We start from the raw sequence: 25663 nt of genomic DNA on the forward strand, positions 1-25663 counted from the left end.
TGTCATGTATTTTGGGCGGGATTAGCACACTTATATTGTAGCTACAGGCTATAAAGCAACGCGGATATTAGTCCAGGTACCAGTGCATGAGGAAAAAAATTCCTGAGTCAGTTCTCACATTCCCAAAATGTGTATCAGATACTGAAGTCGCAACTAGAGCTCCTCCAATTATTATTACTTCTACTAATTATTAATAAAAATTACTGCCAAGATGAACACGCTCATTGAAGTCGTAGCACTTTTTCTAGGTTTTGTTAGTTGGATATTGACTCTTATAACACTAGAAGATCAGCACTGGAGGGAATCCAGTCAAGACGGCAGTGTTATATTAACTTCTAATCTCTATGAGAACCTATGGATGTCTTGTGCAAGTGATTCAACGGGGAACTATAACTGTCGTGACTTTCCATCCCTTTTTGCTCTTCCAGGTAAGTAAAGTTTTAATTTTTTACATAATATTTTTTTCATCTTCCAAAATACGCCGTTTACAATAATTTAATTAGGTAACTAATATAAAAGTACTTGGGATTATATGCATAGCTTGCATATTCTCATATATGTATTTTTATTCTCTTGATGATTTAGCAAATTTTACAGTCATACTGAAAGAAATGCTTTAAACTTAATATGAAATAATAATCAAATAATCTTCATAAAAGCCAAAAAAAAAAGTACAATATCTGCCACAGGCTGTAATCTGAAGGCGTGACAGAAAAAATAAACAGCATCTGTTCAATCTAAACAAACCTTTTGCCAAATTTCTCATGTAAGTTTATTTTTGTCATGTGTGTAAACGCAATGTTCAAAACCATTTTAGGGTTGGTGGTACTTCACTCCATTACAGAACGAGTAAAACTTGTTTTTAGCAATGCTCAGAGATAACATGTTCATTTTAGGCAATTTAGTTTAAAACTGTTTGGAAGAGAGTACATTTTGAAGTTAAATGCTTCTTTTATTCATTACCAAATGCTGGGATCCTAAAAGACTAATAATGAATCTGTCTGATTTGCAGACAGGCAAGCAGACTCGACTTAGGGTCATAATGCAACTATGCATCCTCATCACCTATTACCACAGCTGTTACCATCATCCCTTGTAGAGAGAGTGAAATGAGGAGCCAAAGCATGGCTTGAATCCCATCAATAAATAGTTAATAACATTGGCACAGGACTTAAAGCAAATGGCAAAAGGTGACATGTAGCTTTAAATCTATAGACATTGGTATGCACTTCTCTGTGGCCCCGTAAGTTGGGTAACATTTTGAGTCTTTGAAAAGTTTGAATAGAACTCAGAATAAAGGGAATGTTGAGTGGGTGAGCTGGAATTAATTATTAATTTGTACTTTTTGTAGTATCTTAGCAGGAAAATTTTCTGACACATTGAGGCTCGGTGGCTAACAACTTCAAGATTGTGTGGGAACATAGTTTGGAGATGAACGTTTACGTCTATTTTTCGTTATAAACCCAATAGTGGAAGCTTTTGCTTCATTTCTGGGCTTTCACAGTTGGATAATGATCAGGGTCGCCCTTCCAAATCGATACTGGAAGGAATTTACAGTTGATGGTAATGTTATCTCACCCCATCAACAATGAAAACCTCTGGATGTCCTGTGCAACTGACTCTACAGGCGTTAATTATTGCCGTGATTTCCCATCTTTGCTTGGTATGTGGTCAACACATAAATGTTCTTGTTTTGTTTTTTAGTTTTATTAAGTTAAGTACTTATTAATTAATCAATTAAGGATTCATCTGGCTTAGCTACTCAAGCCCAAGACTTTCCAAGTAAGATTTTATCTGAAACCATCTTAAACTATGTTGTAAAAATCAGCTCTTATAACAGAGGACTTTAAAAAAATCCTTAATAACAAATAATTAAACAGTCTTTACAACGGTAAAAAAGGTTGATCCTTTTTATGAATGTTTTCATCAACATTTTACTTGTTCAGGGTGTGTCGGTTGTTTACTTGTCTGGAAATTTCTACTGTACTAAGTACTGGTGAACAGAGTAACTGCAATAGAAAATCCAGAAAAAAACAAATGCAATAAAAACTTTGACTGAATTATAATTAATCAATGCCCATTTAGCAATTAGCATCTACTTTGGTTTGTATTTCTTAAGTTACTGTTTAAGAATCAAGTTATGCGAAGTGACATATAAATATTCACCATATCAAAGTGATCCAAAGAGAAAGAGTTTTGTAGTACTCAAACAGTTATCAGTCTTGCCTACAATCCTGAGGCACACATTTCTATACTATGTATTCTGGTTGATTGGTACTAAAAAAAGACCCAAGATGGGCTGTACAGCCCGGTCACAAGATCTGCCTAGACCTGAAAGGATAAACATTTCCTGTTCTCTGAAACAACAGATACTTTTACAATTTGCTGACTATTTTATCAGTTGTGAAATGTGGAATAATTTGAAAATATTTGTGGTCTGCCTGAACTTAATCAACTCATATCATTGTGTCTGTCCTGTGAGATTCAAGGTGGAGCCTCTCACTGAAATGTGAAACAAATGAAAATCTGAGGGCAAGAATTTTTTATATGAAGCTTAATAGAAACAAACAAAAAAAGCTTTTTCTAAAGTTCTTACCAACTTACTGCTTAAATCTTTGTTACTTATTTAGATATAACCATACGGTACACAAACGTATAAATCAATATGTTATTCTGTCTTTTATTTGCACACAGGCTACATTCAGGCCTCTCGAGCACTGATGATTGCTTCAATTGTGTTTGGGTCGTTTGGCCTGGTGGCTACGCTTGTAGGAATGAAGTGCTCGAAAATAGGTGGAGAAAACTATGTTCTAAAGGGGAAGATTGCTGCAGTTGGAGGAGTGTTTTTTTTACTGCAAGGTAAAGACTTGGGGGTGGATGAAAGATCTATGAAAAAAAGGAATGAAAAAAAAACTTTCATTTAAAACAAGCATTTTAGTGTTTACATGTGAAATTTTTGCCTGATTATTTGAACCAGACTTACAATTTGAGAAATGCAACCTAGCCTCCATAAAGTCATGTGACAGATTTAAGACAGTTCACACTCCCAAATGAATGTTTGCACAGAACACCTGGTTAAATATAAGCATGCCTGGTTCGATTTCTACTTTTCACAAGACATGCTATCATATCACCATTATATAATGGTTTACTAGTTCAAAAGGTTATCCTTACGCTAACAAACCTGCTGATATAGGACCGTCATTAATAAGAGTTTATGCATTTCAACAGCACTATTGGTTACCCCATTTAAAAAACAGTGTGTGAACCCAGTTATAGGATCATCTCATTGACCAAAAAGTATTTTCCCCTGTATTTGAAAAAGCTATATTTGATATATACATTTTTCATTTAACAACATATTTTTAATTTACATAATTAATATGATTTACTGAACTACAACTTGTAAAGTTTTTAAAAAGGAATATAAAAAATCTTATGCAACATTTAGATAGCATTTTTGTTGCACAACTGGCCTAATGTTTTTAAACTTGACTTTTTTTTAATAAAGATATGTGCACTACTCTGTGAATTTAACTTGTTTTTGCATTTTGTAGGGCTTTGCACCATGATTGCCGTGTCTTGGTACGCAGCAAACATCACCCAGCAGTTCTTTGACATTCTTTACCAAGGGACAAAGTAAGTCAATATAATCTGCATCAGCTGAAAGCACATAACATAGATTAAAAATTGTTAATATTAAATAAATATCACAATCAAAATGTCATATAAATAAATCTTATTGTCTTGCAGGTATGAGCTTGGAGAGGCGCTTTATATTGGCTGGGCTTCAGGCACGCTTGCCATTTGTGGAGGCTCGTGCCTGCTGTGTTCCTGCGGAATTATGACTGACAGTGAAAAAATGTAACTGTTGCTGAAAAGTTTAATTCGCCAGATATTATACATATAACAGGTGTATAATTAATATAATAAAATTAAACGTGCCTTTTGTATTTTAGACCGTATCCACTCCAACCATCCTCCAGAGGACACGTGCGATCAACTGTGGCACCCTCTCAGTCTGTCAACTATGACAGAAACGCATATGTCTAAGAAGTTAATGTGTAGACGGAAAAGTAAGAATCTTTTCAGAATCTTTCTGAAAGAGACAATGAGGAAAAAAAATTAATCTGGTATCATTTATAGGGGACATAATGAAAACTGTGACAGTATAATATCAATTACGGTCATAGGTTCCAGGACAAAATCTGTTACAGTAAGTAAATTTTGATGCAAAAGTCACACTTCCAACTAAGCACACAGTTGGTATATTTTGTTTTCTAATGGTCCCATACATAATTTATCACAATAACAGGACACGTGTGGTTTCAGCCAGTGCGGTTTTTGTTTGTTTTGGGTTTTTTATTTTTTCTGCAGGAGCCACTTGAGTAAAAAGAATGAAACAATCATAAGCACAGAGTATATTTACATGTCACTTTGTTGATTTTATACATTTCTCAAGATTTTTGCATGGTTTTTTACTATATATTTACCAGTTATTTACCATTTCACAGTAATCGAATGCCCTAAATTATGAGAATGTTAACATGTTTATGATTTCTGCTAGTGATGCTCAGCGGTGTTTAGCACAGGTGACATTGTTGTTGTCATTATTAACTACTTTACACAGTCAAATAAAAAAGGACATTCACAGAACTTGCTTGCACAGCAGCTTTTCATTTGAATGTTTAAATCAACAACAACAACAAAAAAAAAAAAGCTCAGAGCTCAAATCTTGTCATATAACCCACTTAACAACAGTACTTTCTCAGGGCCCACTTTATTCTTTAATGCCCATTTTAGTTTGGTGACACATTGTGTTTTACATTCTCACATAATACAGATTCAACACTTTAAAAATGCCATCTTCCAGGAACAAAAAATCACCTTTGGAGTATCTCACAGTTGCAACCTGCTGGAAAGCTGTGATGTCACATCTGGGATTTGGTTTACCCAATGAGAGTCAAGAAACATTTTGCTGATTGGTGATAAATAATTTAAATGTAAGGAAGAGTTTAAAATATAACATTTAAAGCATAAAGTCATGTACAGCACTTTAAAAATTCGCATTCTTAACATTCTTAAAAGCCTCATTCTTAACAGGTTGTTTTAATATCTCTTCCTTTTCATTACTTAATTGGTCACAGTAGCTGCATCACTGTAAGAGTGAAAGTAATACACTGGGTTTTCAGTTCCTCAGAAACGTACATGAAAACATAAAAATGTACCGAACCACTGATTTATGCTACTCAGTGTTTTATTTAGCAGGGGTCTGTGTTTATGGGACTTTGAGCGATACTATTTCAAGTCTATAGAAGAAGAAATCAAAAGGGATAGCCGTATCACATCAAAAATACTAAATTCATATGTATTTCACATCCTTCGCCCCCTGTAAATTAATTTGTTAAATCAAGGACACACACAAGATATAATTAAGGCTGTTTTATGGAGAAAAATACCAAAAACGTTTTAAAACAAGCACCATTTTGCACAGAAGGGTAAAGAGCATAGTTTTCTTGTCAATCTTTAGGTGCTTCATTTGCTAAATTGTCCAGGTTCTGTCCATCAAAGCGGATAGCGTGCCAGCCTTCAGTGACAGTGAGGTCCTGAGCTCCTTTAGCAGCATAAAAGTCTCGAGAGGGAGTGTTCCAATTTAGCACAGACAACTGCAGCCGCACACACTGCTTCTTTTTCCCAATCTGAACAAATAAAAAAATTGTCCTGCTCTTAATCATGCACTATTACCTCGCTATAACACAAAACAGCTGATATTAACCAAAACAGAAGAAAAAAATCAAAAGCGTCCAAATGCAACAAATCAAATAAAAAAAAAATAGGTTTTCCATACAACAACAAAAACAGTCTTACCTCTGCAACTTTGCTCAATAAGGCTGTACCAATGCCATTTCCTACAGGGGAAACCATTATAAACATGATAAAGTAACAAATACATCTAGATTGAGATATATATATATATATATATATATATATATATATATATATATATATATATATATATATATATATATTAGGGGTGCAACGATATTCGTATCGATATTGAACCGTTCGATACAGTGCTTTCGGTTCGGTACGCATATGTATCGAACAATACAACATTTGTAATTTATTTTATCAACTTTCCTTCTGACGATGCTGTCTGTGTTGAGCGCTCAGTGAATCTGCGTTCGACTACTCCGCCTAGGCTGCACTGTCTAGCGCAGATCCACTGAGCGCTCAACACAGACAGCATAGTCAGAAGGAAGAGCGCAGGGCAAGCTAGCAAGACAGAAGTTGCAACATGGACCTCCCCCACTCTCATTCAGATCTGGCGTTTGGAATTATTTTGGTTTTCATGTGACGTATGACCCTGAAGGTAAGCGAGTCATGGACTAAAGTAAAACAGTATGTTGGATGTGCCATGCAATGCTCAATTCCATGGGTGGGAACTAGTGTGTTAGCGCAGTTAGCTCGTTAACGTGTTGGCCGTCTAGCCCCATGCACGGGGCGATCGGCGGTAGCTCGTTAACGGAGATTTGCCGTGTTGTGGCGTAGGGCTGCTCAATTAATCGAATTTTAATCACGATTACGATCTGGGCTTTCAACGATCATTAAAAATGACTGAGCCGATTATTAGCCCCTCCCTCATTTATCCGCGACACCTTAAAGGCCGGTCCGTGAAAATATTGTCGGGCATAAACCGTCCGTGGCGCAAAAAAGGTTGGAGACCGCTGATTAAGAGGACCCGAGGGAAGCCCGGAAAGCTAAGCAGAAGTTATTTGGAGAGTGACTGCCGTTGGTTGAAAAGAGAGGTAAAAAAAAACTTCAGTGGTGTTGCACACTATTTTATATTATTTTTTAAAGTCATTGTTAACCCTTTAAATCCGGTCAGAGCAGCACGCTCCGTGTTGTGTAACTATTTTTAAATCCCTGTAGAACCTGAACCGTGTAAGCTAGCGCAATAATTTGTTTTGCATATGAAACCGGAGGAGTTGTACTTACAACTTATGCCATCAGCTTGTCCTCGGTCACGGTTTCCTTCCACATATAGCTTTGCAAAAACTGCATAAAAAGCGCTTGCAGGAACAAAAACATAATACTCCAGAAACACGCTTTGCCGATCCATCAGCTGTTCGTAACACTTCCCACAGTGAAATGATGCACCTGCTGTTTTCTTTGCAAATTTGCATCATAGGATTGTTTTTTGTTTTTCCTGCAGTATATAAAAACTGTATCTCCAAAATAAAACTATGAAGACACTCAAAATAAATTTCCTGTTGTTGTAAACTATTTTTTGCAACTTTATTGTATTTAAGGTTTTGAGGGATAAACCTCTTAAATTTCTCCAAGTAGAAATATATGTAAACAAAACAAAAGCGATTTTCAATTTTTTTTGTAGTTTATTGCACTTTTTTGCAATTTATGTAATTACTATGGACTTAATGCATACATATTATTAAAATATGGGCTATAACAGTTGTATTGATGTATAGCAACTTGAAATGCTCCCACAAATGGCACTACAACATGTAAAAAAAAAATAATATAAGCTCTGGTGGACTTGGTTCTATAGTAGGTCTTAAAGGGTTAAATAAATATCGTCAAATAATCGTGATCTCAATTTCAGTGAAAATAATCGTGATTATCATTTTTGCCATAATCGAGCAGCCCTATTGTGGCGTTAAGGTCATTTCAACGAGATTAACCTGAAAGCACTAGTGGGAACACAACGAATATGACTGCACATTTACGCCGACATCATCCTAGTGCAAAGACAAAAACAACAAGCATGCTACTAACTTTAGCCGAGTCATTTAGACAGCTGTTAGCACATGATTCTCCTTATGCTGCTGAGAATATAGCCCAGAAGAAGCGGATAGTATAGCTTTTATTTTGGAAAGAGACATTTCTCTGTAATAAACTCTCTTTTCCAAAGATGAGTGATTCCTCAATCAGATACAGGGCTTGCAATATCGCTAGCCCGACGTCCTGGGGCTAGCGATTTTTCCAGTCGGGCTACCAAAATCTATCTCTGCCCTGCCCGTCGGGCTATTGTAGGAAGGAAAAATATATGTCAATGCTTTTGCATTCTTTCGGAAATGTAGCTGGGTAATTATGTCATTGGCATCGGTGAGCCCCTGTCAATATGTGACATATTGAAATCGCGTTTGAATTTGCGCTTGTTTTTTTGCTTTCACTTTGCAATCGCGTGAACTGTGTATAGAGAGCGACAGCACTGATTGGTGAGTGATGATAATTTGTGCACCAATTCCTCTGACATCGTCTTATCAATCGTTAGCTTACTATGCAAACATGACAAGTGAAATCTCCCGCAGCAAGCTTAAACATGTGAGAGGTTGATCGCGCAGAGAATCGCTGAGCTTATGTGAGTGCCTGTGTAAAAGCAGCAGGATTTATATTTTAGTTCTGCTGAGCCAAATAAGACAGGTCAGGGTGAAGAAGTGACAGCCAAAGAAAAGCTTACCACAAAACGGAAAAGTTATGACAAATCAGACTATAAGGCAAAAAGAAAGTGCAGCTTTATGGTTTCATGGACAAAAGAATTTCTGTGGCTGCAATATGACGAGCTAAATAACCAGGGCTGCACATAAGTGGTCCGCAGGTGCGCATTCGCTGTCAAAATAAAAAACACGCACAAGGGTTAGGGTTAAATTTAAAAACTGTACTTTTGAGTTAAAATATATATTTATAATTTTAATAAATGACAAATTAAAAAGGCATGAACATTTTATTTTGTATCGAAAAAATATCGAACCGTGAATTTTGTATCGTTGCACCCCTAATATATAAGTGTGTATATATATATATATACACACACATACACACACACACACACACACACACACACACACACAAAAAAAAATATTGTACCTCTGAATTTTGGCATCACATACAGATCCTCCAAATATACTGCCCGTCCCTTCCATGTACTGTAAGTGTAAAAGTAAAGGGCGTACCCGGTAACTGTGAATCCTATATGAACAAAAAGAGGCAAATATTTCAAAGGGAAGTAAACATTACGACAAATATCATGGAAAAACCTCTCTCTTCCTTATACTAAACTACACTTTTATGTGGACTGCTAATGTAAAAGACCGCTATTGCTAATAAGGACTAAAGATATTAAATTTAAACTAAAATAATCTAATGCTGACTGTGCAGCTGTGGTGACGTGAGCTGGGAAGTTCCTAATTACTTAGCAGCATTGCTTTGTCTGAGCAAGGTTTATGTTTGTTTCTAACACGTGAAAGAACAATGCTTATCTTAATTTTAGGAAGAATAGCCTCATGTGCCACTGTTGATTTATGAGGTAACACTTGTTCAGTCACAATTTGTCAGACATGTATATCTAAACAGCAAGGCCAGAAGCCTTTTATTATACTGATAAGATCAAGTGTGGCAGACAAGGAAGACTACAATAAAAACAAAAGGCCATGATTGAACATTTACCCTCATTAGACTTATGCTCTTCTGGTACTTCTGCAACGAGGCATTCAAAGAGGGGGTTCTGGCAGAAACCATCGCGCTCTAACTCTAAATTGCACAAGAAAAAGTTATTCATATAGACATGTTTAATCTCTATTTTAACAGCAATAAAAAGCTCTCAAACAAGAAGAAACATCAAAAACATACATTTGAGAAACTGAATTCTCTTTAAAATTGTCTCTTCATTAATAGTAAGTAGTGACAATAACATTTTCTGAGTAGGAGAAGCATCAGGGTCTCTATTAAGCCAGTTGTGAATGACAGTCCTCTACTGTAAATTTTTCCAAAGGCTTTTACTTAAAAGGATGCTTTTGTGTCAAGCTTGGGATCACAGTGTGTCGTCAACTTCTGAGCACAATAGAAAAACACAAGATATCAAAACAATCTGGTTGTATTTGTTTTTTAAAGACACTTAGTAATCCAGCTATCTTTATCTTATAATAAAAGAGAGATTGGATGTATTTCAAAAGAAGCTGCATGACAGTTGATAGGGAAAAGTACATGAAGAATTGCAGTTGACCGTATACACCTATATCTAAGGGACCTAATCCTAATCTTATTCAGTTAATCATTGTTGGACTAATTACCACTCGTTCTCACTGAGCTGCAGTTATTGTTTCAGCTAATAACTGCATCTAATATATGAATTTTATAGTTATATATAAATTCATCCTTCAAGGCAGCACATTTTAAATACCAACTTAACTAAAGGTAAAGAAGCTCATTTCTTTATTTTTTTTACATTATTTAACAGCAAAAAAAGAAGAAAAAAAAGAATGTTGTACCCATGAATAAATACTGTTTAGTGTGTTATTACATCTTCTAACGAACTAATGTTTTCTGGAAGATTAATTCCAAGTTCAATTCTAAACCTGGAATTCATCAGCTAAAAATACATCAGAACAGGCATCAGGTTTGGTGAAGCCACCATGCTGCCCGGCCATCTTGAATACAGTGACTGGCCAGGAAATTCTTTGAGGCCAGCCTCTGTTTATCAGAGGGAAAGTGTTCTTTTTAGGACACTCTAACCTAACGTTAGCTGGTATAATGTTAGTTTTTTTTGTTTGTTTGTTTGTTTTTAGATGTTCACCTGCTGTGGAGGCAAGTTTCAAAATCAAGATATGATGGATCATACCTATAGTTTTTTCATCAGAGAAAGGAAAGAGACACCACTACAGCAGCATCAACTGCTCTACAACTCAACTCTCACTGTCATCGGACAAATGTTTCACTCACTCATTGACTCATCTTAAACTCCTTTCACCAAGTTCTACAACCTTCTCCAGCATAAATAAATGTGGAAACATATTGACAGTTGAGGTAACAACAGAGATGAACTACAGCAGAACTACAGCAAGAGTTGTTTGTCCTACAGCGACCACCATAGCTAGGATTTTTCACTTGAACTGAGCAGCATATGAAAACAACTCAACTGATGAAGTCTGCTATCTATTGACATCTAGTGGTTAGCTGTACCTTTAAAACATTAAATTCTGCCAGGTTCTATGTCATTAATCTCTCTGGCTTCATGAGAAAAGTAAAATGGGACACAGACACTGTGAAAATAATTAAATTCACCCAAGTTATTTGTGCTGGAAAGGTCTGTTTGGAGCTGGGAATGTTTATACCTTATTCCATTTCTTTCATATGACATAAACATGACTTGTGACAGTTACTGTCATTTGCATTATTGTTGTGTGTCCCTAAACTGTTGAGGCAACAAATGAAAATAAAAGTTTTCTCTACAACAATCTCAGAAAACCTTCTTTCATATTCTGCCATAAACAATTTAACTGTTCTCTCTCTTTTTGTTATTTGTGTTGTTTGATGTGTGGACATACTGCAAATCGATTTCCCATTGGGGGCAATGAAGTTACCACTGACTATATAATTATAAAAAGAATAAATACACAACTTTGATATTTATGTTTAATGATTTTAAAGTGCTTACTTTTTAATAGAGGGGTTTATAATGATGATTGAGTATGACAATCTGATTGTTGGGAGTTTAACCCTTGCTAGTTACTTATTAAGTGTAAACATGGCTGCACTCGATTTAAGGACTGTGGTCTGACTGCCAGTCATTATATAACAAAATTATATAACAATGGTTCATCATATTATACATATGCTTTTGCAGTCGGTTTAAAAAGTCATCATTAAAAGTTATACAGAAAAAAACGGTATGCTTTTAGACAAATAAATCTTTACTTTCCGTAACATTTAACTAATGGGAGAATTACCTTCATGCGAAATCTTCACTTGGTCAGGCATCTTTTCATAAATCGCCAAATCCTGAAAAATGCCGTTTTACCGTTATGTCAACTGAGAAACACACTCTGGAGAATTATTAGGAAACAAAATCTAACATTTCAGATATTGAGCTAACGTTTAACAGAGCCCTATCAAAGTACTGCGAAGTGGGAAAAACAGAGATAAGTTAACTATAATTCACCATTATCATCCTCGATATGTCTTTGCAGTCTTCCTTCGCAGCACGCCGTATTTTGAAATTCATGTCTACAGTAATTGCAGAGTTTCAGGGGTTTTTTTGCCAGTTTTCAGCTCTAAAAAAGCTACGCGGTAAAAAAAAAAAAAAAGTCTGTACAGGAAGCGGCTACGCCTTGATACTTCCGCCTTCAAAATAAAGGTCAAAATAATTTTGGAACTTTAAAAAATGTATTATTTATTTATTGATTGATTGATTGATTTTTATTATTATTACCGTTTTGTATGCCTTTCGATTTGGATAAGGCAATAAGTCTTTATATGAGCCCCATTTTACAACTACCAACAACAAAATTTCGCACAATTAGGAGCACTTACGTGCATTTAAAATAGTACAAGTACAAAAATATCCGCCTGCTCCTTTTCAAACAAACCGCACACAAAGACAGTAAAAAGTAAACCTCCAAAGTTGCAGTAAGTGTTGAACCACATAAATGAGCAAATTGCTTAAATATGAACAAATTTCATAAGTTCGTACTTATACTTTTGTTTGTTTGTTTTTAGGGTGCTTAGTCATTTTTCTTGAATATCATTTTTAAAAAGTTAAACTACTGGTTTTTCTTGTTCTTTAGTTGACAGATATTGGATTTTTAACCTGTCAACTTATATGACACGTCAGAACACAACAGGCTTTATGGGGCCCTAAAAAAACAAACAAACAAAAAAAAAAACCCTGAAATTAAAAGTTTGTGAAAACAGCTAATGGGAGTGAGCTCCCACTATTTTTTCTATATACACTGAGCCCCCTTTAAAGGCTCAACAAAAAGGTTATGGATAACCCATGGACAATTACAACCATTCAGCCATACATGGCTTTCCAACTAAAACAACAAATGTTAATGTTCTTATTTTATTTATGGTACAGTTAAAAGCTTCAAGAAATTTAAATATTGAAATTTTTTCTCCTATTGTGATAATAGTCACCCGAAGTGACAAGTGAGCTCAGTCAAAAACATAAAAAAAAAACAACCCCAAAAACATTAAAAAAAAGATTATGTATATGTACACGTGAATCACAACCCTCATCACACAACACAGGAGACTAGCTGTGTGAAAGTAATAGAAAGATATGAAAAGTGTCCAGTATTTAAACTACTGTATTTGCTTGTGTATGTGGTTCAGCTCTTAAATTTACTGAAAGAATTCCAATAGGTGCAGCTTTTACTTTGGGGGTGAACTGCCTCAACGTTTCATTTTCACTGTATTTGAAAACTTTAACAGCTGCAAAAGAATTGTACTTCTTTCACCGTTTTTACTTTCAAAGGTCTAATAAAAGTAAAACAACGCAGTTGTGGCCTCTATTTTTCTTTATTGACTTAAGCAAAGAAAAGCCTTTAAAATTCATATTTACCACAAAGTAACACTATATGTCATCTCTATAAATATTGCAGTATATAAAACAAAAGGCATTATTCTGCAGTTTTCACTTGCTGACAGAAATCATTCTGCATTCAGTGACCTTTCGCTCAACATTTCAAATGCAGGATTGAATCTTTTTTTTAAAACTTTTTTATGGGTACTTTGAATTCAAACTAAGTTTTGTTGAGGCTGAGTCTTTTTTTGCAGGTTATCTTATAACCTTTGGGCTTAAAGCTGCCTTTCATTACACATTAGACCCATTTACACACAACAATGTAGCAGCAAACTTGATTTATACAAATTCATACATATTTTCCTCAAATTTAATGCAAGTTTGGAGTTATATATTTAAATTTCATCTGAAAATATAAAGAGTACAAAAAAATTGGCAAGCTGTAATTAAAATAGCCAAGTTTTTATGTGACTAGAGCAGAATCCCTCTACTGTAGCATTTCTGTTGTTTGTCCTCACTGTACTGCACCTTTTTCATTTATTGCACTGACTTGGTGCCCATGTGGATTGTTTTGCAAGCTCAGATATTGGATGTTGGCAGCAATTTACAAACTCTGAGAGCCATCCATACCAAAAATGACAATACCAAAGAATCACTTAAAATGACAACAGAAATGTAAAAATCACATACAGTTGAAAGATTTAATAAAAAATCATTTATTTTAGGGTAAAAAAGAAACATGAAATCAATTTGAATATAGGCTGAAACAGTGAAGATGTCACAGATTGGTCGGTTTTCATCGGGCATCAACATATTTACCTCTGGTCACATTTTCTCTCAATCAGTCAAGAGTTCAGATATTGCCCCCTCATATCACCTCAGAGGTTGCCCCATTAAGTTCAGCCCAAACAAATCTCCTTGTGTGCTCAGGTGCTCCAACTTGATAGGAATCTCCACTACTCATACAAGTCTCAGTGTGGCGACTGTGTGCTTGCTCCAGGAGACTCGGACCGTTCCAGCTTCATCCCTCCATCTAGTGAACTTGAGGAGATTGAGGTGGGTAGCACAGAGCTCTTAGTCTCCAAAGACGACGAGGCAGACGAGGGAAGAGACACGACTATGTACTTCTGCAGAGGTCGTGAAGCTGTCAGTCCAGGGCCACTGCCAGGCTCCAGTTTTACCAAAGGCTGCAAGGTAGATGTAGCACTGGGAACAGTACTAGTTACTGGTGAAGCTGACTGTGAAGAGCTGAGAGTTATGACCTGACGATAGACAAAAAACATGCAAGCAGTTGTAGATTTTATTAGAAGTCACAATCATCAACAGCAATCTTTATTCAGTAAGTTTTGTCACTGCGTTTCCATTTTGTAACACTAAGCATTTATAAAATGTCAAATCTGGCACATTATCATGCCAATATGAAGGTCAAGTATATGAGAAAGGCTTTGTGCCTTTATGGAAAAACAGTTTATAAAGATTTCCTGTAGTGGTGGTAAAAAACTAAAATCACCTGCTGAGTTGAGGCAGCTCCTGCACTGGTTGCCATAACAATGTACTTAGTAGCTGGAGGAGATGGCTGTGATGGGGTACCAGGTCGTGGCGACATCAGTGTGAGGGAGCTTGGGACCTTAATGATGCTGGGAGTGCGAGGACCTGATGACCCACTTAGCCCGCTTTGTGAGACTGAAAGGGTGGGACGCGGCTGAAAGAAAGTGTCATTGTTCATTATTAAACGAAGGCAAACGTACTAGTTACCAATAGCACTTGTAATAATCTTAATATGCCATTTTAATTTTGAATTCTCTTATTACAGATAAGTATTTTTAAATATACATTCATTTACATTTTAACAGCCACGTAAATGGAGTGGTGAAAATCTTCATTCTATTACCTCAGACGTCTGTCAAAGCTTAAGCCTTTTTTTCCCCAGGCATGACTTGGAAACTGCCATTATGCTTTTATAACCTCACCCTTGGTTTACTCTAACTCCCTTTTAATAAAGGTTAGCCAGGGAACTCTGGTGCAACTGGTGCAAAATGCTGCCGCACGGATTTTAACTGGTGAAAGAAAATTTGAGCATTTTACTCCAGTTCTGGCCTCCTTACACTGGCTTCCAATTGAATTTAGAATCCATTTTAAAACCCTTTTACTGTTTTTTTTAATCCTTAAATGGTCTGGCGCCCGTATATGTGTCCGACCTGCCGAAGCCCTATGTCCCCCCTCGTTCACGCCGGTTAGCCTGAGCAGCTGTTGCTCTCAGTCTTGGCTGAAACTTAGAGGAGACTGAGCATTCTCTATTGTTGCCCCGAAGCTTTGGAATCATCTTCCTCTTCACATCAGGCAATCTTCTTCAGTGGTGGTCTTTAAATCCAGAATCAAAACTTATTTTCATTCCCTCACTTTTGAATTAGCGGGTAACTGACACTGTTATTTTGTTGTTAATTGTAAATTAAAAATAATAATAATTATTCATATAGTTTTACTTATATACTTTTAGTATTTCTGCTGTACAGCACTTTGGTCGGCCGTGTGTTGTTTTTAAATTGCTATATAAATAAATGATGGTATGGTATAGGATACTTTGGTGATAACTGGGTGTAAGTTATACCTGAGTGATTGTTAATGTCGTTCTGTTGACTTGCTGAGCTTGCAGTGCTGCTTGAGTCCTGGCCTTCATTACATGGGAGCAAAGCATGGGTCCGAGATAACCATATTCTGTGCGATACTGCTCCACGTTGTCAGGCGGAGATCGCAATTTGGCAATAACACTGGCACAATGTTTCTTTGTAAAAAGGAGAAGGGAAAACAAAACACTTTAATAACAATCTCAGGGTTTATGTAATCTGTTTGGACTGCTCTAGTTTACAAACTAATGTATGAGACTCAGAAAAGTTCATATATTACCAGTAGGAGGCTTTGAACATGTTCAGCTCCTATCTTATCGATATTAGAGATCACAGGTCCTTCCATCACTGCTTTGATCCGAGCACCTTCTATAGCAAGCCGAGGAATTATCAATGTCTTTATCACCTACAGAGGATAAAAGATAAAAACAGCAGGTTGGTTTCACTGCAACAGACAGAACAAGAAGAAGAGGAAACAAAACCCCACTCACATCTGGTCCCAGTTCTGCAAGTCCAGCGATGCAGCCGTACCGTGTCGTCCACTGCGTTTTATCATCCAGCCAACTCTGGAAGAAGAAAAAAAAGTGGATTCATGTGTTTTGCTGTGTTTTCCTACTTGGTGTTTGACTGCCTGTTCTGAATCAGTCCAAAAAAGCTACAAAGCCTCCCTGTGAATCACATGAGAATTTTCAACTGTTGTGTCCTGGACTAGAGGATACATTTGTGAGGTAAAGGTTTATTATCGAACTGTTACTACGTAAGAATGCAAAGCACAAAGAAAAGCTTCAGAGCGCTTCAGTCGCAACAGGAGATTACCAAGTTCACACCTGCTTAAACAACGCTCACAAAACAGGGCCAGTAAGATTCCATCAGACTAAAGAGCAAAAGGGTAGATACACTCTTAAACAACATTAAAATACAACTAGAATTTGTTTGTTTTTTTACAAATTGGCAATGACATATTTGGTTACTGATTATTATTATTAATAATTTTAAGACATACTTGCACAACACAGCTTGATGCATACCTGCATTTTTACACTGTCATCAATTAGATTTTGAGAAACTGTGAAGCTATTTAGTTTAACTTCTGACAGACAAATTAACACCGCCTACACTACACCATGTGCACTTCACAGTACTATTTGGGAAAATGAAAGAGAAAAAGAACAGAGATAAATGGAATGGTTGCTGAAAGAAGAGAATTATTTTGTCATTTTAAAAGTATTACAGCCAAAATTATGAAATACATCCAGAGAGCCTGTTTAATACTTGATAGAGAGTTAAACAAATTTATACTCTGCATCAGAGGTGGGACCAAGTCATTGTTTTGCAAGTCTCAAGTAAGTCTCAAGTCTTTATCCTCAAGTCTCAAGTCAAGTCTCAAGTAATGTCAGGCAAGTCAGAGTCGAGTCTCAAGTCACTGGTGTAAAAGTCCGAGTCAAGTCACAAGTCTGAAACTTTGAATTTCAAGTCCTTTCGAGTCTTTAAAAAAAAACAAACGAAAAAATAATGTTGCAGTTATGCTAAATGTAAATATTAGACCATGTAATTTTAAAATCTGTGTTTTTCTCAACACATACAAAATAGTGAACTTAGAAAATATACACAAATTGTGAAATTGCACCTCTTTAAAATGCAGCTCAATTAAACCTAGCTCCAAGAATAATTTTCACCGACAGTTCTGAGATAAGCTGCATGTTATTCTTGGATGCGGTTGTAGGACCAGCTTTAAAATCGCATGACAAAAATATCATACACATTAAAAAAAACTGCATCACCAACGTAGCCTGGAAAACATTTGCTAGTTAGATGAAGTCAGCTATCTCATCTTAGCATATTTATATGCATATTTATAATTATACGGTTCTTGGAGTGAGTGCATACACTCATGAAGTTTAGTAACTTCAGGTCACTGCAACAAGCCCAGGTACAGTTTACCGACGGATGGGTACAGGACCTTGAAATGCACCGTGTAGAACGAAAGACCATCGTACGTATCATAAGTTTACCAGTCTCACAAATCGTCTTCATAAATACACATTCGTTAACCGTTTATTAATAGGACCTTTGAGCTCAACGGTAATTAATTAGTAGTGGAAATAATTTCTGGTAGCATCACAGAAATGTAGCAGTGACAATAATATTGTATGCTGTAATCATACTGGGCAATTAGTGATACAAAAAACCTGTTTTATCCTGTGAATAAAAGTATATGTTTTTGTCAATGTACCATAATAACAGAAGCGAAACACAATATTGTGTCAGGACAATTCACTATTTATGCACAATAAATAAAGGAGCATAGCGCGACAATTTCTGTTCAGCGACAGACTTGCTTGTAACCTATATCACCAATTATGTTAAGAAAAATGACGCATTAACTACAACAGCAGACTGACCTTTGTGTAAATGCTTGGAGCAGACTAACCTGTGAGCTGGAGTGTTCTAGGACGTTATATTTGATCTTTGAATGGCTGCAATCCAGTCGCCTCTTTGTTACTTCGGAAACATGGCTCGAACAATTGCTCTTCAACAACGTAATCCGTTAACAACCGATCTCTTTACCCGTCGGCTTCCCGTGGCTGTCATGCGACCGGCTATTGCAGTTAATAATACAACGGCTTCTTGACATTTTTGTGTTTCTTTTTATCGCTGTGTGACTGATTTTAATTGAAAGCCTGCGTGCGCTAGTACCGCTTGCCACGAGTTCCCAGAATCCTTTGCGGTTCTACCCGTGAATGACGTCACATTTTCAATCTCCATATAATATGCATGTTAAATTTTATATTTGGGGTAAAATATCAAGTCTTTTCAAGTAAACCGGTTCAAGTCCAATTCAAGTCCCAAGTCATTGGTGTAAAAGTCCAAGTCAAGTCACAAGTCTTAGAACATTTTTTCAAGTCAAGTCTAAAGTCATAAAATTAATGACTCGAGTCTGACTCGAGTCCAAGTCATGTGACTCGAGTCCACACCTCTGCTCTGCATGATTCCCTCCATCCCCCCTTTTCCACATATCCAATTTAGTCTCTTATGAAGTCTATTCCAGCCATCATAAGATACAAGTTGGTGCTCATTCTGGACAGGTTGCAAATCTCTCGTAAGGATAAGAGAGCAACAGACACCCATTCACACCTATAGCCAATTTATTACTGCCAATCACCCTAACCCTAACTGCTCTGTGCATTTCACTATATATATATAAAATATCAAAACATCTTCAATATGGGAACAACATATTTATTACCAAAGAAAAACTTCACCTTGGTAAAAGTCTTGGTAATACGAGACTGAATGTTGTTGGTTGTTGTACTGAAGGTTTTACAACTTTGGGCCATAAGACGAGCAGCAAAGTCCCGTAAAGCCCAGTGGTTGTCAACATCCGGTCGCAAACACAGCTGCTTACTCACAATACAGGTTACCACAGCCGGGATGAGCTCATGGAGCTGTAGACGGAGAGAAAAAGAGAAAAAAAAAATTGAATATCACATTGAAAGTATGTTTTGGGTTACAAGCTTCATAAAATAATACAACATTGTATTTGTTTCCATCACTTACGTATTTTTCCAGATACAGGGTGGGGTTGTCCATCAGAGCTTTGACCATCCGCATCAGATAAATCAGGAGAGCCAAGTTGTTTTGCACCACGTTTACACGCACCTTTGAAGAGAGCCTAAGGTCAGCACTTTGAACACAAATATGCTCAGGGCTTTTTTGTGAGGTAAAGAAATGGTTGAGAAGACAAGATGTTGGAAATGTGCTTACGCCCTCAGAAATAAATGTGCTGAATCTTGGAAGCATCTGATAAAGTCCAGGATCGGTAGCAATACTCTGTAAGGCTTCCTGTGCGAAATATATACAAACATTTTTAAAAAGAGAAGTCAGGTGACAAACTGGCCTGAAATAACTTTTTGATAGTATGACAGAATTAGACTGCACTACTATTTTACTTTATAACAACAACAACCCGTTTTAGAATAAGTAACACAAACAACTAAATAAAAAAAAAAAAATCCCAGATGACATTTTTTTTTAATGCTTTTAGAAATCCATGACTCTGTAGGACTCAACTATCACCATGTTAGTAGTTTAATGTGGGGCCACAGTCTGTACACACACACACACACACACACACAAACACAAAGTGCACAGAGGCTGCGCCATTAGATTTTCTAGGCATCCAAAACAGCAGCACATGTTTCTGTGCTTACCATTAAAAGCTTCACTGGGAAAAGTTAGCTTTAGTCCTTCATCAAACCACCTGATCAACAAGCTCCAACATGAAGAAAAGAGAGCTCTGTAGTAGGGCTGGGCCATATTATACCGTTCACGGTAATACCGGTATAATGTTAGGCAACGATAGGAAAATGAAATATCGCGATAGAATGGGAGTAAAACGCGCATGCGCAGTGCCTTTGTTTTCATACGCACATGACCGATTGTTGAGGAACCAGAATTGGTTTGTAAAAATGGTGCAACTTCCATGATGTGGAACTGGTTTGGTGTTTGTCCGTCAGATACACAACAAAGCACATTTTTTTGCAGAACATGCAAGCGGCCGTTGTTATTGTCGTATTTGTCGGACTAAGATGCTCTTAAATCTGGGAGTAATCTGGGTCCCAAACTCAGTATATTTGACTTCAGGTCAAACAACACTGCAGCATCACTGAGAGTTGAAAACTGTCTAAATTATTTCATCTTTAATAAAACGATCAGCATTGCTGCTTTACCAGGTGTAACTATGAAGTTTAACTTCCAGGCATCCATGAAAACAAAAGTTATTACATTTAACGGAGTTAGAAGTTAGCAGGAAGCTAGCGGAAGTTAGCTCGCTAGTTTCGCTAGTTACCTAAGCATGATATTGCATGTTCTGACTGAGAGATTTCTGAAAAAAATCAAACGTGCAGCTCTGCTATCACTTCCAACATAAATGAAGACAGGAAACTAAACAGCAGTGACGTTTGTAGGGTTACTGAAGTTGGGCTAGCTGGTATATAATGATGTGCTACGTGATCGCTAGCGACACAGCTATGTTAGCATAACATAAACAGTGAAGCTGGAGGACGAACACTAACACTTTTCCACTTATAAAAGTTAACGTGAAGGTTCCTCATGGTTAGAGACAAATGTAATCGCATGGCAGGATGCTGTAAACGGACCAAACTTCAGTCAGGAGAACAACTGAGATAATCCATCCACAATACGAGGTTAGTCATTAATATACTGCAACAACATGGGAATAGAGCAGCTTCCAGAGAATTCAACATTAATGAATCAATGGTACAGAAGTGGAGGAAGCAAGAAGAATGAGTTTAATAAAGTTTGATTTATCTGACTGCTTTGTTTCGCTTAATGTGCCTTATAATCCTGTGCACCTTATGGTCCGAAAAATGCGTACTGCACACTGCAGTTTAATGTTGCAAAGCACCTCTTTTTAACTTCAGTGGATATTATACATGGTTATGCTCAGGATATGTCAGCCCATTTCTACTGGAAATGCCTTTGGGTTAAACTTTCAGCAAGGAATTTGCATTTGCACTGTTACATTTTTATAAAGCTTTAATGTACATAAAAACCAGCTTCTTGTTTACGTGAAAATAAATGGAAGGTTGTCTTTTTGCGCTAGTAATGTTGTGGAGTTGTATTTTGTCTCGCATCAATTATATCGTCAGTTATATCGTTATCGCAAATTTTCAAATATATATCGTGATAAATATTTTTGGCCATATCGCCCTGCTCTACTCTGTAGCTGCTCCATCCACCGCTGTCAGTTTTGGACAGCGAATTGTAAATAAACTCGAATGTGTGCAGATGACCTGTTAACTTAGTCTGGCATGAAGAATTAGGCAGTTTGCTGAAAGCTGACAGCAGAGAATGTGGATATGTTCGCTTTTCTTCTTTGCAATCGCCAGATACTCATTTAAACTCACTTAAACTCAGACAGAACTCTTTTTTTTGGCCTTCCAAGAAAAAACAGTGAAGGGCATTTTGTTTTATGCACAAGTTTAAGTTATATTATATTTTTATATATATATTTATTGTATAATACATTTGTAGTTTTCATTAATAAAACAAAACCATTACTAAAATGTTCAATAATACAAAATACTAATATAAAGTAGAGGCAGAACTTACAGCTCTCTTAGCTTCACAGGATCCAACACATGCTTCTGTGATTTCCTTGTAGTAGAGCTGCTGTTCAACAGAAAGCTCATGAGTGCTGCGTGGTTTCAACCTTATTAGACCCTTTTCCTTTCCTGAACAAGACGGATACAGATAAACATTATCAACAAGCATTGTGAAGGCAAAACTGAAATGAACTAAAGCAGGGAAATGTAAGAGAAAAAAAAGTTAAATAGAAAACAAGACACTGACCTTTACCGTCAGGAGTTGTTGTGCCCTGACCCTTGCCTTGAATCGTACCTTCCTCCTCCTGACCAGGTTTGACTACTTTGAGAGGCTCTGTAGATTCAACTTTCTGTTGCTCTTTTGTTGCTAAAAAGGAAACAAAATATATCTAATGTGTCTACGTTTCTTCTCCAGATATTTAACTTTGTACTTTAATAGAAAAAAATCTGGTCAGAGCTAACCTGGTGGTGGATTTTCTGGAATAGCTGGTTGCATCCCCTCAATACTTAACCAGTGAGCTGGTGATGAACAAACAAGCACAGAGTACAAGTTAAATATACTACTGGACAAAAATATACAAAAAAAATTGACTCTCTGAATACCTTTAAGAGACACATCTAGTGGGACTCTGGGAAGAGGCGTGTTTATAATGTCACTGAGGTCAACTTCCTTTTCCTCGTAGAAATGAAGCTCTCTTCCACCGCCACTCGCAAAACGAAAAGGGATAAACTCTTGCGACTGGAAGCCATACAGGGGCTGTACCGAAAGGAATTAATTGAGACTTGCTTGCCTTCCAACTGCATCCATCAAATCACTTAATAAGCCAGCAAAAAGTACTTAATTTAAAAACACACAAGTTCTCACTTACTTCCACATTTTTTAATTTGAGAGCATTGTCTATATCGCTGGTGGTTAATTTACGTCTCTTCCCATGGTGCATAAATTTCAAAGCATCCTATGTAAAAGGAGAAAAAAAACCACCAAAGAGGATTTAAATATAAATCTGGATTTTCCAGTAACTGTTTTTTGAGCATTTTTCTTCCACATAAATAAAAGGCAATATTTTCTCTGATAATTCATACTTTACCTGTGCAATTTCTTTTATTCTGTAGCTGACCTCTTCACTTAGAGCTACACAGCTGTCCTCCTGTAACTGCCCCACTCCCACAGACTCTGCCATGGCCTTCATTGACTCTGTAGGCAGGACGACCGAACAGTGCTTCTGCCGACGTTCTTCCGCCATGGCTGACATAAGAAAGCACACAGGTCTGTAAATATAACCTCTCGTAGACACACACACAAAGTCAAGATCACACTTAGAACTAAAACACAAAATTCTAATAGTTCATAGCCAATTGTAGATACTCAAATGGACTTAAAGTAACAATCACAGTGTGATACTATGTTGTTGACAGAGTTCTGATTATAAATAGCTTATAATCAAGTCTTAAAAGCTTCCTTTGAAGGCAAGTGGACTTGTTCTTGTAGGGTCTTGGGAGACATTTCAGCTCTCATTGAAAAGGCTTCTTCAGTTCTAAAGGCTGATGAGGATTCCCAGGTATTTAACTTCTAATGTGTTGCCACCTTGAAGGTGGTCCTGAATGTCACTGACCCACTCTGTCTTCGTGTCATCAGGGTCACAAGTTTCAGGGTGTGACACACTAAGGTCACATGCCATGCTGTGAATTCTCTGTAACATGTCAGCTAAGCCTGCCCATCATGTGAGCCATTAAGATGACATGGGTCAAGGTGTGAGTGCGAATTGATCTCAAGAATGCATTATAGCTGACTGTTATATAGTCCACCACCTCAGTTGCTATAGGTGCACATAGGAAGCATCCTTTACTCATATTTCAAACTTTGTGGCTTCTCTATCCAAAATGTGAACATTAGTATCTTCAAAAGAGTGTACTTTTTCCTTTAAGTGCAGGTGTACAGCTGAGTCTTGTTCTGATAACCCAGCTCCCTTACATTGGTTTTATGTGTGATTACTGTGGCTATTGTTGGGCCTGAAGTATATTGGGAATGTTAGAGGTGCTTAGTGAATATTCCTCAGAATACCTGCACAGATCTAAGTACAATGTTCTTTCCTCTTTGTTTACATACCCACCAAACCAGGACATTTAGGCTAAATTCACTTACTATAGATATTTCCTTTTGTAGATCATTTTTGTAGTGCTTTTAGTTTCCGAGACTCAATGCAATAACTACACAGATTGTCCCATTGCGTTTCACCATAAAAAAAACCCTCACAGCTACACATCTCCAAGGAGACCCTCATCCAAAACCCTTTTCATTAATGATGGGCAGTCCCTACGACAAAACCATTAAGGTGGATAATCACACAAAAGGAACCCCTTCAAGACACTGCATACAATAACGGCTTATTATATAGTAGAGATGTGCAACAATGACCCAAACACTGATCTAAAATCTCGTCTGGTGATTGGCAGGGGTTATAAGAGAATCTCAAATACATGAAAAACTATTTGGAGGTTTGCTGAAACAACAGTAACTTTCTGGTCAGCAACAAATGTTAAAGCACAACAAAACTTATTCATAATAGATCCTGTGGTAGCAACAGCATATTTGCTGTCAGACACATTCTCTAAGTTTCGCATGTATTTGTTAACGTAAATGCAACGATAACAGACCGAACAAAACCTCAACAGGAGAGAAGTCGTGTTTTAAAACTACACCAATTACGTCTTTGGAGCTTGTTCTTAAGATGATATACAACGTTATCATGAAAACAAGTCCACGGTATTTCACAGGACTGGAGGTATTGCAAAGCTAGCGCGTTGTAATTACACCCATCAAATAAAATCTAAAATCTTAAAAAAAAGACTGTGAAACTTAATGTGGAGGCGAAGACTACACATTTAATATAATGTTAAGTGATTTAAAGATTGTCCAAGTTCCTCTTTTCCAAATACTTTGTAGGTAAACAAACACACTGAGCTCCAAGGAGCGGGTTTGTTCACACTGACGGAACAACAGCGAACTACAACATGTAACACACAAGCCACACTTTATATATATTCACTGGAACCTAAGATCAGTGAAAAATAAAGAAATTATGGTAACTTTACGCTTCTGAATAAATATATACTTATTTCACACTAACTTGCGGTAAGCTAATTTTTAAGCATGTTAGCTTGCATGCTAATAACTTAGCTTCCGTTGACGTTTTACCTGTGTGAAGTTGCTTTCTCCTCTCTGAATATAAGCAGGAACTTATGCGAATAAAAACAATCAATGTTTACAAAAATGCTGATTTTGCGAAGCTATTTCTTCTCTCTGAATATCCATCTCTTGATGCAAATAAGAAACTAATTCGCGGACTGCAGCTGAGACCTCAGTTCGTGAATGAGCGGTTGTGTTTCGTCGCCATTTTGACTCACGTTCCGGTTGCGGTCTCGCGAGACTATACTACTGACAGTAACCGCCTAAAGTTTATTTAAAAATCAAATCAACTAAAATGTTAAAGAAATTAATTAAATTTACTTTAATATTGAGATTGCCAATGTTACAAATAAATCCAGACTAAATTAAAACTCGGCACTCTTACGTTGAAGAGCAAACA

General features: G+C 36.8%; 3 protein-coding genes across 3 annotated transcripts; 1 reads left to right on the forward strand and 2 right to left on the reverse strand.

Annotated features, from left to right (window-relative positions):
• The first annotated feature begins 76 nt into the window (after window positions 1-76).
• LOC113030925 (claudin-15-like) lies at window positions 77-4621 on the forward strand. Its single transcript, XM_026182734.2, has 5 exons — window positions 77-428; window positions 2695-2859; window positions 3558-3639; window positions 3754-3864; window positions 3960-4621. The coding sequence occupies exons 1-5, from the start codon at window positions 212-214 to the stop codon at window positions 4051-4053; spliced, it is 669 nt and encodes a 222-aa protein (XP_026038519.1). The 5' UTR covers window positions 77-211; the 3' UTR covers window positions 4054-4621.
• Window positions 4342-12120, reverse strand: LOC113030926 (thialysine N-epsilon-acetyltransferase-like). The gene is made up of 6 exons (XM_026182735.2): window positions 11960-12120; window positions 11748-11799; window positions 9469-9552; window positions 8890-8991; window positions 5869-5909; window positions 4342-5699 (listed from the first exon to the last, which is right to left on the reverse strand). The coding sequence occupies exons 1-6, from the start codon at window positions 12020-12022 to the stop codon at window positions 5520-5522; spliced, it is 522 nt and encodes a 173-aa protein (XP_026038520.1). The 5' UTR covers window positions 12023-12120; the 3' UTR covers window positions 4342-5519.
• A 1904-nt stretch (window positions 12121-14024) lies between these two features.
• Window positions 14025-25481, reverse strand: taf6 (TAF6 RNA polymerase II, TATA box binding protein (TBP)-associated factor). Its single transcript, XM_026182287.2, has 15 exons — window positions 25273-25481; window positions 23165-23322; window positions 22946-23032; window positions 22680-22833; window positions 22539-22595; window positions 22324-22443; window positions 22084-22205; window positions 19714-19791; window positions 19507-19608; window positions 19212-19394; window positions 16440-16514; window positions 16229-16354; window positions 15933-16106; window positions 14835-15026; window positions 14025-14586 (listed from the first exon to the last, which is right to left on the reverse strand). The coding sequence occupies exons 2-15, from the start codon at window positions 23318-23320 to the stop codon at window positions 14296-14298; spliced, it is 1917 nt and encodes a 638-aa protein (XP_026038072.1). The 5' UTR covers window positions 23321-23322; window positions 25273-25481; the 3' UTR covers window positions 14025-14295.
• Between the last annotated feature and the right edge of the window lie 182 nt (window positions 25482-25663).

This window comes from Astatotilapia calliptera, chromosome 10 (genome assembly GCF_964374335.1).
Source record: "Astatotilapia calliptera chromosome 10, fAstCal68.1, whole genome shotgun sequence".
In the NCBI taxonomy this organism is placed as follows: domain Eukaryota; kingdom Metazoa; phylum Chordata; class Actinopteri; order Cichliformes; family Cichlidae; genus Astatotilapia; species Astatotilapia calliptera.

What these genes read in the sequence shown, in the direction of transcription:
- LOC113030925 (XM_026182734.2), top strand. Translation starts at nt 212, where the DNA reads ATGAACACGCTCATTGAAGTCGTAGCACTTTTTCTAGGTTTTGTTAGT. An exon ending in ATCCCTTTTTGCTCTTCCAG is followed by an intron (nt 429 to 2,694) that starts GTAAGTAAAGTT and finishes ATTTGCACACAG; the next exon opens with GCTACATTCAGGCCTCTCGA. An exon ending in ATGACTGACAGTGAAAAAAT is followed by an intron (nt 3,865 to 3,959) that starts GTAACTGTTGCT and finishes TTTGTATTTTAG; the next exon opens with ACCGTATCCACTCCAACCAT.
- LOC113030926 (XM_026182735.2), bottom strand. Translation starts at nt 12,022, where the DNA reads ATGAATTTCAAAATACGGCGTGCTGCGAAGGAAGACTGCAAAGACATA. An exon ending in ACATATCGAGGATGATAATG is followed by an intron (nt 11,800 to 11,959) that starts GTGAATTATAGT and finishes GGCATTTTTCAG; the next exon opens with GATTTGGCGATTTATGAAAA. An exon ending in TATTGAGCAAAGTTGCAGAG is followed by an intron (nt 5,700 to 5,868) that starts GTAAGACTGTTT and finishes TTATTTGTTCAG; the next exon opens with ATTGGGAAAAAGAAGCAGTG.
- taf6 (XM_026182287.2), bottom strand. Translation starts at nt 23,320, where the DNA reads ATGGCGGAAGAACGTCGGCAGAAGCACTGTTCGGTCGTCCTGCCTACA. An exon ending in ACTAGATGTGTCTCTTAAAG is followed by an intron (nt 22,596 to 22,679) that starts GTATTCAGAGAG and finishes GTTCATCACCAG; the next exon opens with CTCACTGGTTAAGTATTGAG. An exon ending in CCTGTGAAGCTAAGAGAGCT is followed by an intron (nt 19,792 to 22,083) that starts GTAAGTTCTGCC and finishes TATTTCGCACAG; the next exon opens with GAAGCCTTACAGAGTATTGC.